The sequence below is a fragment of the Mastacembelus armatus genome, chromosome 7 (genome assembly GCF_900324485.2).
Source record: "Mastacembelus armatus chromosome 7, fMasArm1.2, whole genome shotgun sequence".
Classification (NCBI taxonomy): domain Eukaryota; kingdom Metazoa; phylum Chordata; class Actinopteri; order Synbranchiformes; family Mastacembelidae; genus Mastacembelus; species Mastacembelus armatus.
In genome coordinates, this window is record NC_046639.1 from 26,533,356 (window position 1) to 26,547,920 (window position 14,565).

General features: G+C 39.3%; 1 protein-coding gene across 1 annotated transcript in view; it reads right to left on the reverse strand.

Annotated features, from left to right (window-relative positions):
• The window catches only part of cntn3a.1 (contactin 3a, tandem duplicate 1), a 71,442-nt gene that overhangs the window by 24,971 nt on the left and 31,906 nt on the right, over nucleotides 1-14,565 (reverse strand). The window contains exons 6-9 of the mRNA XM_026332498.1: nucleotides 9,006-9,101; nucleotides 906-1,109; nucleotides 705-807; nucleotides 181-365 (exon numbers count right to left, since the gene is read on the reverse strand). Of these exons, the coding sequence (XP_026188283.1) occupies nucleotides 181-365; nucleotides 705-807; nucleotides 906-1,109; nucleotides 9,006-9,101 (588 nt within the window). The remainder of the gene's footprint in view (nucleotides 1-180; nucleotides 366-704; nucleotides 808-905; nucleotides 1,110-9,005; nucleotides 9,102-14,565) is intronic.

Below are 14,565 nucleotides of genomic sequence, written 5' to 3' on the forward strand. Positions count from 1 at the left end.
TATGAATCAATAGGTAATAGATTTGGTAAAAGTCTATAAATGTACATGATGTGCTAGATAGACTGACAGGTTGATGGCATAAGATACTTTCTTTTTCCCAAGACAAGACGTGTGAAGTAAAGTAAGTGTGAAATAAAGTAAGTTTTAGATGAAGATCAGTGAAACCACCCTCCTACTCACCATAGAACGACAGCTTTCCTTTAACTGAGTTTCTTCCTCTGCTGTTTTCAGCCACACATTCATATATCCCAGCATCCTCCTGCTGGAAGTAAGGGATCTCTAAAACTCCACTGGCTTTATTTATGTCCACTTTCCTGCCAAAAGACGCTCCATCCACTCTCCTCCAGCTGATGGTTGGCACTGGGCTAAGTACAGGAAAATGTAATACACAGCCAGGCAACGAAATTAAAAATACTCAGCAGATAATTTTATCTAGGGACACCTATAGAATAGATCAGTGAATAAACACACATTAAAAAAAAAAAAAAAAACACTAACAAATCATATCAATCTGTAATTAATCTGAAACACGAACTGGTGATTGTCTCTGTGTATTATGGGTGTACGGTACAGGAAATAATGAAAACGTGAAATCTGCTCTCAAAATTCACTTCACATGGTCCTCGTCAATTACTCAGGCTAGTACTGTCAGCAACTGGTAGCACAGTTATGAATGTGGAATAATAAGGCACAGTGGGACTTACTTTCCAAGTGCAAAACATTCCAGTTTGATGGTAGAGCTCTTAGCGACAGGGACAACTTCAGGGAACTGCACTTCAATCTTTGGCTCGTATTCGCCCATTACACCTGGAGTTAGAAGGAGAAATGAAAAACAGATGCCATGACAACTTGTTCAGCCCAAGACCTGCTTTATACTCTGTATAGTAAAGGTGCTGCATCCATACCGTCAACCCGCAGCACTAGAGGAGTTGGTGGTCCTTGCACACTGCTTTTGGTGACTGTGTTGGTGACTACACAAGTGTAATTGCCCACGTCAGAGGGTTCAACTTTGGCGATGTAGAGATTGCCTGTCTTCTGGGACACGAATCGTCGTGAGTCCTGGACGACGAATGACGGATATTCATTGAAGATCCATGTGAAGGTAAGCTCTGTGAATAAAATCAGGAATAACAGGCAGGGCACAAGTCAGTAATAAGGCTATGTCAGGGGTGTACAATTAGTGGATGTCCCTGAATGATCAGAATTAAGAGCAATTGGTCTTACTTGCTCCTGGATAAATGCCTTCAATATGGTCAAAGTTTCACAGGTAGACTATGTCGTATGATGAGTATGAATGACTGACCTTTGAGGGAAGTACAATAGATATTTACTAGTACACCCACAGGAGGAACGCTGAGGTCTTTCCTAAAGTGACATGCTTTACTTAAAGGTCGGAGTGTCACACAGGAAGGGTGGTGAGGACAAGCAGCACGTCTCTTCTTTAAAGTCAATAAAAAAAAAATGTTTAAAAACCCTTTAGACCAGGCAGTACAGTCTCTGGTCCAGTGGTTGCTCAGTGGCATGGGGTTCAAAAGGACTGCATTAAAATGTGTATCTTGCTGTAATCACTGACAGATGACACAACATCGTTCCCTTCATTAAAAAGAGGAAGAGGAAGGAGGGAGAGAGAAAGGGAGAAAAGTTCAGGAGGAGTGAAGGAGCCCTAACCCTAACCCTATATCTTGTGCCAGCCTACAAATGTCTTGGGGTGCAGACTGCTGGGAAGGCAGCACAAAGCACGAGGATGCAGGGAAAAGGAAGGAACCTGGAATACACAGATTACCTCCTTTACAACATCCAATGGACCAGAGAAGCAGCTGCGGTGGACGACCCAAGAGATCTTTGATTCCCACCGACATCTTAGCCAATGACATAACTACTCTACTACTTCCCCTTCTAGTTTTGACTTTCACTACATTTCCCTTTGGGGATTAATAAAACGTTTCGCACCAGTCAAGTACAGTACATGCAAGTAAATTCTGTTGCGTTCTGGTATGTGACAAAAATGAAAACACACCGTGGATTATTCATACAGGCCATCATGGATCACGCGGTATTCCACTTTCTCTCTGGATACCCAATGAGCTATAAAGTTCTTTGTGTTTTTTTTAAAACACGGTGCTATCCATCAAATGGCTGTCATGTCCAAAACGTCATGTGATTAACATTACTCAATCAGGTTTTACTCAATGTAAATCAGTGTATAATTGAACTAACCTGCATGATTAAATTATATTGTTGTATTTCAGCTGAGCTTCTTTTTTCATCCCTCTTCATAGATTTATTCCTTAAAAATTTATTTAAAAACACAGAGACAGAGGCTGTACATAAAAACACAATAAGCATCTCCCTATGTGGCTGTCATGTAGCAGCAGGGACCTTAAATCAACCCTGAAGCTGCAGCTCCTGCATAAAAAACTGCATAATGCCCAATAAAACCAATGTATTACAGATCATACTATTCAGTATGGTACCACCTAGTCCACTATTCATCATCCGTAATAACAGGTTTCTGGGAAAGACTCCCAGTACTATCAACCAAATGGAGTACAGTCAGAGTGGCTTGGATTAACAATCAGCAACATTATAAAAAGGAATGATGGTGTTTTGACATATTGACACGACGATAGATTGCTCTGGACCATATTGCATCCCTGTCCCAAAAGCAATCTTGGCCGACGGTAAAAACTTGTCTAAGCGATGACTCTGCACTATAGTACAGGGAATAATTGAGACGTGATTTGGACACTCATCTACTGACTCAGTGTTCTTCACTTCTGCCCTTTTGGGGGAAAAGGATGTGTGGGATTTGACATATTATTGCATTTCTTGCAAGTCATGAGGTGACAGAAGCTTGAGAACATGTGATGCGTATGAGAGGATGCTCCTTGCAGTGTGGGTGTTTTTGTAATTGTGCTAAGAATACAACATGATATTAGATCTTCGACCACAGAGTGAATTCACACCTGTCTTAGTTCTGTGCAGTAATCAAAGGGCACATGTTACATATAACAATGCACAGAAGCTTTACAATATGTGAAGTATGTATAAACTCGATACCTGCTTACAATCTGATTTAAAACAAACAGTTTGATATTTTCTTGCCAAGAGTTAAATTAGAATATCAATGCTCTTAGGTCCACACAGCTAATATGAAGCTGCAGGGAAGAGATGTAAAGTGAGGACTAGGGAGGAAGAAACTGCCTGTTTGAGGTAAAAAAAAATATTGCTAAAGCTTTCTAATTAACACGCATTACTTAAAATACAACTTTGTTAAGGGTGATGTGGTGGACCATTTTCATGGCCAAGACCAATGACATCCTGGAGGTTCTTGTCACCACATTTGTGTTGTATTTTTTTGACTTTGTTATTTGAATGGATTTCTACATTTAAATGCAATGGCCAATTCCCCTGGTTCCAGTTTTTATGGTGAGCTAAGATTACCAAATCTTGGCTGTAATTTTGTATTTAAGGAACAGATATAAAAGTCGTTATTGCTCTTCTCATCTAACTCTCAGCAAGAAAAGTATATTTTCCAAAATATTTCATAAACTGAGCTGACACATATATGAGGAGCTACTTTTCAATCTATACCCTTTCCAGTTCTCCTGCCATGCACTCCATCCTAGCTTCCGTGACTTGCATCAATCCATAACTTCTTGGCTTGATCTGTTCGACCCACAGAGGGAACAGCAGTAATAGCCTCCTCTCCCCTAAATAATACATCCCACCATTTATATTTAATGTCTGTTTTTGAAACAATATCTTCCAAAGGTGGAGGGCATGACAAACTGGAACAACAGCAAATAAGAGGTTACTAATTGGTTAGTTAAAGATTCATGGTGAGAAACAGGAAGAAGAAAACAGGAAGTGTAAAGAACCATTGCTTGTATTTGATGATTCGACTTGAGAGCCTTCTGCGGATGGCCGGTAATGGAATAATGCAATCATGAGTGACATTGAGTGGCAGATTTTCATTGTGGTTCCATTTAGCCTCTGTGTAATGAACAGGCAGCATCAATTCCCCCTTAATGATCTGAAAGAAGGAAAAAGAAATCGAACATGACAGACCAAGGACATACTGAATCAAGAGTGTGTATAGTATCAAAGAGCATATGCACAATTTGTGTCAAAGTTTATACTCGTAAGTCTGTTCCCTGGATAATCACAGCCATTAAGCAGGACTACCTATCTGTATTCACAACACACAAGTTCCCTCTATGAAATGGCTTAGGTCACACACAATAGGAAAAATACCTGCAAGCTATGTGTGTTGTCACTAGCCAGCGAGCAGCCGCTGCTTTGCAGTAGATGCACCGAATAGCGAGAACAAGTGATTTCGTTTCCATTAGTGAAAGGGGGTCAGATGCATTAGGTCCTGGAGAAGTCACACTCATTCAAACCGCCTCAAAGGAAAAGATGACACATACTGACATCTAATGCAAATACAGCCCAGCCCAGTGAAAGAACGCTGCTGCTGCAGCCCCTCTTGGACACTTGACAATATTTTGGTCATTCTTTAAGTGCAACTTCAAACCGCCTTACAGTTTTAGAGCATCCTGGCCACACCAGGGTTGTGAGGCATCATTAAAATGAATTAATGGCTTCCTGAATCATTTAAGGGATACTGAAATCCCTTAAAGGGGAGATGAGGCATATCCTTATCTAAGGCAGCATTGTGCTGATCATGAATTATGTTCTGTCACCCTTTATGGGAGTATGTTTCTCACTTTTCTGACACAGAGTCTATTTAAATGTTAGTCAGGATCTGTGTGTGTGTGTGTGTGTGTTAAATGTGCACAGTCCTACGGTAAATGAAGTACCGGATACCATTACATGCCACAGCACATTCATACATTTGTCAAACCTTCCTAATGTAATTTCCATAAATGCTTCTTATATTTGCAAAGATCTTTTCAATCTTTTTATCCAATTAAAATCAAATCATCCACAGCTCGATATCAAAATGTTTTCTTAGTTAAGAAATGTTACAGTAAAAATTCATCTCGAGAGAAATTCGGTTGGCTCCTGATATTAACATCAATTTATTTACTAATTTTCACCGTTTTCTCTAAAAAAGAAGTGTAGACAGTGATCAAGCATATCCATTTATATTTGACGTCTGAATACGGGGAGTAATGACGACAAGATAACATCAGCATAAGGTGTGTGTGTGCGTGTGTGTGTGTGTGTGTGTGTGCGTGACCATGATTTAAAATCTATGTATACATCATCACCACAGCAGTCATGATCAGGCTAGTCTTTCAGCAAAGAGAAAATCAGAGATAATCTTCCTTAAAGCACATTTCTACATCTTTAGCATCTGCACCAATAATCCACAGATAATGAAATAATGTGTGGATGTAATTATTTTTCCTTATTAACCAGTTAAGGCATAGTAACACTGGATGTGACAGACACAGGCCAAGTGCAATGTAGATGTGGCTGAAAGTGAAGCATCATAACACCTCAACAATGAGCCATTCTTCCTGAAAAATTACAAGCTCTTTTGTCATTCATGCCTGCATATTTTAGTTTTCCATAGAATAGAAAAAAAGAATTAGTAAAACGAGCTGAATTATTGTTTATTTCACAAATGTGACGATAAAAACATGGATTGTAACGATATTTCCAGGGTTAGGGTTAGGGCAATTACTTTTGTTAGGTTGTCAGAAAAATGTTTTTTCTCTTTCATCAAATATAGTTGAAGACTGCAAACCCAGACAGTATGGGTTACTGATGCGACCCTTGTGAGAGACTAGTTCCAAATGATTAGTGTCACACTGGACAATAGTCAAACGGAGTCTACATAAGGATGTTTTGGTAGCAAATAACAGACAAGACCAACATGAATTATTGAAGAGTATTTGAATAAATCTACATTTCCCCAAAGACAAAAACATCAAGGCCCAGATATAATATCTCCAAAGATTTAGTCACATTTTTACCCAAACATACATCTTGGTAAACATTTGTGAAGTGTGATGTCTAATATGCAAGATCACTGTCACAACAAAGCCGCTGAAGTTGTGAAGTCGGGGGGATTTCTTAAATGTTATGAAAATGAGTTTATGAAGACAGAAGTTATATTTTTTCTTATTTATATGAAAGGGTGCTCTCAAATTCCCTATAAAATATAGCAGGAAGCGCACACATCCACCCATCCATCCATCAATCTACCCATCCATCCACCCATCCACCCATCCACCCATCCATCCACCCATCCATCCACCCATCCGTCATCTGTACCCCCTTAGTCCTAACCAAGGTTACGGGATCTGCTGGAGCCTATCCCAGCTCTCTTTGGGTGGAAGGCAGGGGTAGGAACCGCACACAAAACCTGCTAATTTAGCCATCTGTAAGCTAAAAGGTAGATCAATGCATCTCATCATCCATTAAAGAAATAAATGAAATGCCACATATGGCAGAATAAAATAAACCTATGATAGAAGGTAAGTTTAAATGTGTTTGAAGTGAAATCGCATGCAAAAGATGAAGTTTCTCACAAAGGTGCAGCTCCCTCCTGTGGTTGTGTTTCCATGCTGCTAAGCTTTAAAATGCATGTGTTAATATTTTCTCTCCTATGACCCCAGGTTCTTCAGCACTTCCACTGGACATTCAGAAAACAGGTTCATTCAGAGTATCTTGGAGAACCTCACATTGTAGTTTATATCTTATATGCTCTAAATATGCTACATGCCAAAAAATACAAGGACCATTCTCACACAAGAGGAATAAACCATTAACAAATCAATCACTTGCTCTCCATAAAACTATTTATTTTCTTTATACCTTCTTTATGATTAGGACAGATCAAACAATGCAGCAACTCTTGTATAGAGAATTTAAAATGGTTTATAATATGCAATTTGTAGCCATAGTACCTACAAATGCTAGACTTCAGTGTTCAATAAGCAATTCAGGTTCTTTTCTTCACTCAAAAGTGACGTAAAATGAAAAATAAATTGCATCAATACATTTCCAAGTTAATAAATAAGCAGCCGGTTATTATGTTTCTCCTCCCGTTGTCTGGCTTGCAAATACTTACAGCCTATTTGTGTGTTGTATGCAAATCACCCACAAACATCTGGCACATGTGATCTATCCAAGTCAGTCAACTCATGTCTGTGCCCACTGCTAAAACGCTGGTTCGCCCAAAATGTTGCGCTCTTTGTCAATGCACTCCCATGGAAGAAGAAACCTTCCTCTTCCAAGTGTAAACATTAGCCTGGTGGGAACAGGACTGCTTTCACAAAACACAGTGCACCAAGTTTCTAGAAAGAAGCTAGACAGAAATGTTCATGTGAGACATCATCCTGACAAAATTGGTGCAGATTTCTTGAGAATAATGAATACACTATTGAATTTAAATAGCTGTGCCCAGATTTTTCTAAATATTTTGGACACTGTCATGACACTGCTACTGCAGCACAATACTCCTGATCCTGCTGTTTTGTTTTCAGCCGGCTGGAGTGTGTGTTGGCACTTGGACACCTTGCACCAGGGAAGTGTCTTAAAAAAAGCTATTACACTCCCCGGCTGCCAAATGTAAGCATATGGCTCATTGTTCCAGCTTTTCTCGTCAACACAAGGTGAGATGCCTCATTATAACATACTGTATACAGAAGACAGCACTACAAATGCTGGACTACTGTTAGCTTTGCAAGTGACTGTGTGTTAAAACATCTCATCCTATTCTAAATTCAGCAGCTGAAAAGCAGCGTATGAAATAGTTAACTAATGTTTATTTAAAATGACAACAGGTAATAGTTTGTGCTCATTGTGTACAGAGTATAACACCCAGCAGAAAACACTGACAGTTACTGCAGCTGCTTGTCAGTGACACTTAACTTGAACTTAATTCTTTTGTTTTCCAATAATAATTAAATCATGTAAAAAATTAGGTGTCCCACTATTACAGCTGGGAAAAAGGACGACCTGTCCAGGGTGGACCCCTGCCTTTCACCCAAAGAGAGCTGGGATAGGCTCCAGCAGATCCCTGTGACCCTAAATAGGAATAGACAGGTATTGATAATTGATGGATGGATGATTCAAATGAATATCGCTGCCATGATATATCAAATTTATGCAAAATTAGATAAAATCAAACAAAGGACAACAAACTATTAAAAATCCTATTAAAAACTATTGATGTCCTACATGTAAAACCTAAAAAACAAACTCAGCTAGTTTTTAAAATCCCAGTTTGCTCACAATTATTAATATGAGCAACATTATTCTGTAAAATTAGAATATTCCAACAAAAGCTAGCACAGTACACAACAATACTGAATAAAGACCCAGCCAAAGGCAAGAATCTGAAGCTCTACATTCAGTTTTAGGAATAAATTTATGTTGAATTTCTCTGCGGCGTATCCCCCAAAAAAGGAAGGAAATGCGTCACAGCCCCATTTAAAACTCATCTTTAAAAAAATAATAGCTGAAAGCCCTTTAGCTCTCACCGCTGCTGTGAGCTTTATGTAGCCGAACATCCAGATTCACCACTAATGTAGAATTACCTTGTGTGTTTCTGGGTGGTAGAGCAAAGAGGACATCTTCGGAGCCCTGTATAGGAGTTAACAGCACTGAATGCTAGTGCTCAATGATAATGTCATGGAAGCAAAAAGGGCTGATGTGAAACAAACAAAGCACCTTCAGAGAGAGGCTCCATTACTCAGCCTGGCAGGGCCCCAGCCACAGACAGTTTCTCCAGTCTGCCTGCCAAAGTTTTCCCTCGCACCCATTGAAAATCAGCCTGACAGACCAGAGTGTCCCAAAGTAAAAATGACTCACTCCACTGACCTCAACAACACAAACAAACAGCCAGGAAGATCTGACGGGAACAGCACAAACATGACTTCCACTTTGTCCAGATAAATTCAGAAAAGATGAGGAATCGGAGCAGTCATACCAAACTATCTCAGAGAAATGTAACTGATAGTGACTGATGCTGGGTATTTGCCAGGCTGACTGCGTAAGGCAAAAAAAAAAAAAATCAGTCTTACCTCCCGTGTGAGGTGGTGGGCCACAAAGTAAGACCACTCCTTGACCTTCACGAACCCTCACTGGACTTCTTCGCTGCGTCTTGAAATTCTCCAAGTCTGTTCACCACAACACAGAAGAAACAGCAAAATAATCAGTTAACTCTTCACAAAACGGCATAAGATCACAGGAAGTAAACAGGACCGTTCACAGAGAGAATACACGACACCCGTGGTTGCTCAATAATTTCATGGGGTCAGAACACAGCTAGTGACCACGTTTAACTGTGTGAGATGATGCAGGACTTTTGCATAATTTCATGAAACACACATGCTATGTTTGCATAAATGCAGACATGTAGACATGTAAAATTACGTGCTGTAAAATCCAAAACACTTCTGACTGGAGCAGAAAGAAATTCCTCAAGTATAAGTCACACATGAGTGAACTTAATTGGAACTGTGTATTGTTATCACTTTTTTGTGTTTCGTCCACTGCACACAGACCAGCAACAATTAACTGACAAAGACTGAAACATCATTTGTATGGAGACCAATTACTTGTTGACAGCCTACTGAGAGAAGGCAAATAGAGAAAGCAATCCTTGAACACTTTGCCTTTTCTTGCCTGCTGTGGCTCTTGGGGATATCGCAGGCAGTGCAGCCAAATATGTGGCAGCCATGTAATGACATAATCTAGACAGAATTAAAAACACAGGAGGAAAACATGAAAAATTGACACCTCCTGTGCATAAGCACCAAAGGATGAGCCTGTGAATAACAATTGCAGTATGTGAACTTTGCACCTTGTAATAAAAAATTTCATCCAGCAGAACAGAATCACATGGTCACAATTGAAATCATTTTATTTTTTAATCTTTGTTTAACACATGATTTAGCATAATGTAGCTGTATGACTTAACACTAATTATGTGTTAATTCATACAGGGGCATAATTAGTGTTATTAAGTTCTTTTCATATTTGGTGCCAACAGATTGAGTGGATGCCTTGGTGCTCATTTCTAAATCTATGGTGGATCCATGAGCAATGCACAAATAATGTACAGCTTCTGTGTGCATGTGCAGATTCAGAATAGTTTGGACCCCCCTGGATCAGAAGAGGAAGAGACCCTCTTATATCTGATAAGGCCCATAAATAAACAGGTCCAATTAATTTATTCTTACTGGTTTTTATGCTGTGCCAGAAATCATCATCAGCCCTGTGATGATGTTCATGTCAATTAATAGTTAATTGTGCATAACTGCATAAATTACAAACATATTAAATAATAGTGATTTGCTTGAGTACGCCAGATTTTTCAGCCCAGTTTTAAATTGAAAACAACTGCAACTTTGACACTTTTGCAATATCTAATACTAAAAGCACAGTTAATAAAATAATATCAGAAAACCAAACGTCATTTTCATGACTCATCTAAAATGCACAGAAGGATGAGCCATGATAACACACCGTGTGCAGAATAACCTGCTATCTGATAAGATTTTAAACTACAGCTGCTCTGGCAGGGCCGCTGCTGCAGTAGCACGGATCCTAAATGTTTTGATGTGAATCGTTCGGTTAACACTCTGCACATCCAAAGGCTGAGCAGTAATAATACACTATCTGGAGTAGGCTTTGAAAATTGCTGCAGAAAATATCTGACCCACAACAAACCATTGTGCGAGTGCATTTTACTTACAGAGACAATGAGCCTGTATCTCTAATGTCTTCAGAGCCTGTCACTGGCATATCTTTAGGGGTCTGCTCTTTGATTTATGGCTTTCCAACAATTGGTTAAGTCTATAGAAAAGGTCTGTCTTTTTCAATACATCTTCTGCTGTGTACTAAATTGCAAAACAATTCTGAATAATGTGTATTGGTGTATCACATTCCTTTTAAACTCAGTCTACACTGGACATTGTAGTCGTTTTACTATTAACCAGCTGCACAGACAGATGTTCTCAGCTTTGTAAAAACAAAAACAGACTACATCCACATACTGAATGCAATCTCTAATTTCTTGTCCAATATTTATAACTAAGCAGGTTTTGTGAAGCAGCTCCCTGTGTCTGTGGGTGGGCGTCCTGTAGGGTGCACAAGTGTGTCTGGAGAATAGTGTGTCAAATCTAATAGTTTAAAATGGAGGGAAAAGACTATAGGGCCAGACATCACTACCCATCTGGGTGTTTTCACCATCCCGCCCCATCAGTAGGCAGTATAAACAACATATAGGATTGGATTTTACTCTCTTCAGAAACTACTCACACATTGAAAAATATCAGTTGTTCAACTCGCACAGAGTGAAGCTCTCCTGATCAATATTCCTTTGGTGTTTGGTGCGGCATAAATGAGCTAGATACACTAAAAGTCAACAATGCCTGACAACCCAAGCTGTTCTGCACCCGGTGGATCATCTTATCAAGCCTATCACGGCTCTGCACCTCCATGTGCTTCTCCATGCCAAGGTTCAGGCTATTTTGAGTGCTTTTAGATCCATGAAATTGGATGTGAATTTGCGTTTTTGGGCTAGCTACTCCATTGTGACCCACTGTATTGAATAGGAGGTAACTGTAAAGAAGAAAAATTGAAGCCATTCTGTTGCAGTTTTAGCTTGAGGACAATTTGTGATGTGTTGCATTTGTCATCTAAACATTGGACAAGAGGCATAAAACTTTCGAAAAGGGTTTTTCTCTGGCTATGTTATCATTTGCCACCGTTAAGCTTCTGTCTTTTAATGAAAAAAGATATTCTGCATTTTAAATGTGAGCTTACCAGTCACAGCAGATCTGTATAGAATAAAAAAGAAGCTAAACCAAACAAATTAAAAAGGCTATAAACATGTTAGCAAATGTTTCTAAAGAAGCTTTTCTGACAAACCAAAGTCTTTCCAGAGCTACAAAGTGAAAACAGCCAAGGTCGTAGATCAGTTAGTCACCTCCCACCAAACTGGAGTCAAACTTACTGAAGGAAAGAGCCGTTAAGCTTTTTGCCTTATTTACTATTTATCAACTTATTTATTTGCCCTCAATCACAAAAATGTATGACAGTGCATATTAATACATCTAATAATGAGGAGCCTAAGTGAAAATATACATGTGTGGTCCAAAGATTGTGTTTTTCTAAGCAGATTTTGGATCCACCTTCACCAGGTTGAGGAATATGAACCTGCTGCACTCAAGACCAACTCCACATCTGAGGTTAACTCAGCTACTTGTATATTAAAGGTGCAAAGTGTAAAACGTTAGACATCTAATCTAAATGCAATTCCCCTTGAAGAGTCAGTGTTTGGTTTGTCCATTGTGGGCTTCTGTAGAAACACAGTAGAAGACATTGCTGCCTTTGTGAAAGGAGACCAGCTCCCCATGTGAAAGGTTCTATGACAGAGAAAATGCATAGTCTTTTCTGGTGATAACAATATATTTATAAATATTATATTACATTTCTAGTTTAGCACTCTCAATATTACACAAACCTCTTTACTTTTACTGCTGCCTCTATTGTGTCGTACCCTTTGCTGCTGAAAATTGCAACTCTCCCTGTTGAGGGACAAAGAAGATTTGTTTTATCTTTCTGCTCTTATCTTTAAAAGGACTAGTTCAGTTGTGTCACCAACAGGTTTATATTGTGTTGTGTATGAATCTTATTGATGGTTTTAAACCATTTATATGAATTGCAATAAAAGTTATTGATAGATGATGAAAAAACATGATTTTCTCTCATCTTTCGTTATTGTTTGCTCCTTGTCTTCCCTCTCGCTCCTCTTCTCCGTTCTCAGTGAAGTATCATGCTATGAACCCCTAACAGTGAGTGACGCGTGACATTTGAGGAGCCTAATTCTTATAGAGTGCTACTGCTGGGGTCTCCCGACAATTACACAGCACTTGACAACACTGCTGTGTTCAGAAAAAGCCTCGTCCCTCAAAGATTATTTGAAACCGTGTTTGAGCACTCAGCATCACAGTGCTGACAAGAATGTTTGCGTCCCTGTGTCAGATACACTGCATCTTAAAACAGACGTAATTTTCACCTGAGGCAAAACCAATGAACAGAGTAGAGAGCTGATGGAAATGAGAGGGGGAAAAAAAACAAGAGATAGAAATCTTGCAAAGTAATTACACAGATAAGGCAGTTAGGTTAGACTTCAGCCTGTAAGAAAAAATGCAAATGATGTGCAATTACAGGACTGAATTTGATAGAAGAAATCATTGGCACCAAGATACAAGGGAGATGCATCCTGCATTGCTTTCATAAATACAGCTATTTCACTCTTCATTAAACATTGCGTTGCCCTCGTGGCTCTATAAGCATCTCAGCGTCTAAGCTGCAGCATGTTCGTTCTCTGTGACAGACATTTGGCTCGTATAGCAGGCCTTGCAATTTGTTGTATAATGCTGCATCTTGCATCAATGAAATTCCTTTCACTTACAGCTAAAATATCCCGAGGAGATTAGGAAACTCAATCTGGCTCACTAACCAACTAGATTATTGCTTTCACCACTCCCAGAAGCTGAGCAGAACATTTTAAACATTTAAGTCTGTACTGTCAACAGGATCAAAAACCTTTATACCTTTGGAGGTTTAAGCTCCTACCAGATGGTAGCAGGCTAACAGATATTGTTATATCATCCATCTTCTGGAGGATCAAAATGCAGACTCTTAACGCTTATAAGTGCACCACACGTTCAGTGCAGATGTAAAGCATTTCATCTTGGTCACCATCAAATTTAATGACCTTTGTGAACACATGTCCAAATATAGATGACATTGATTTAAAAAAAAAAAAAAGTATTATATGTAGGGTTTTTTTTTAAACAATCTGTGTTCTACATCCGTGCACGGCAAAGGTGCTTAAAAGATTTTAGGTTTTTCCAAACTTGATAAGATAACTAGCTAGGACACTGTTGTAGATCCTTGTATTTTCTCCATTAATGCCCTTTACCTTGATCTGTTTCTCACAGAGTTATTACAGCACAGAGAAGGTGAAAGCCCCTTCACGTTTGAAAGAGCATATTGAGCTACTCTGAGTCAGAGTCTGTTACAAATGACAATACTGATATTGACTCATAACAGGCTGCTCCTCCATGAATTATTCCCTTGATGTGAGACCTGCTCACATAGCACACTTAATTAAGTTAAACCAAAAGCAATAAATAAGATATTTGACACATGAGCACTGTTGCTTGTCCTCATTCAGAGAACTAAAGCAGCAGGTTCCAGGTCAGGCCCAGACAATGGATGAGACCAATCACATTGACATAAAGTTAAGGCCAGGCCTCAAAATTGATAGAAAATGCGAAACCACCCAGCGCTGGCGAGATGGGTATCTCTGGCGCTCCCCCTGCCAAGGATCAGCTAAGTGTCTGCTATGTCGCAGACATCAGAATTCAATCTAGCTGCTCCATCTGTTCACACATAAACACTTTCATTTGATATGGGCTGCCCATCAAGACTGACGGCCTCAAGTTCACCTTGCGATCTGAGATGTCTTACACTGTGGTCTTATAAAATGTGATGGATGACGAAGTGCGTGGGGTTGGTAGAGGCCTAACACACAATTCAAAGTCTTCATCACAGGGATATGAT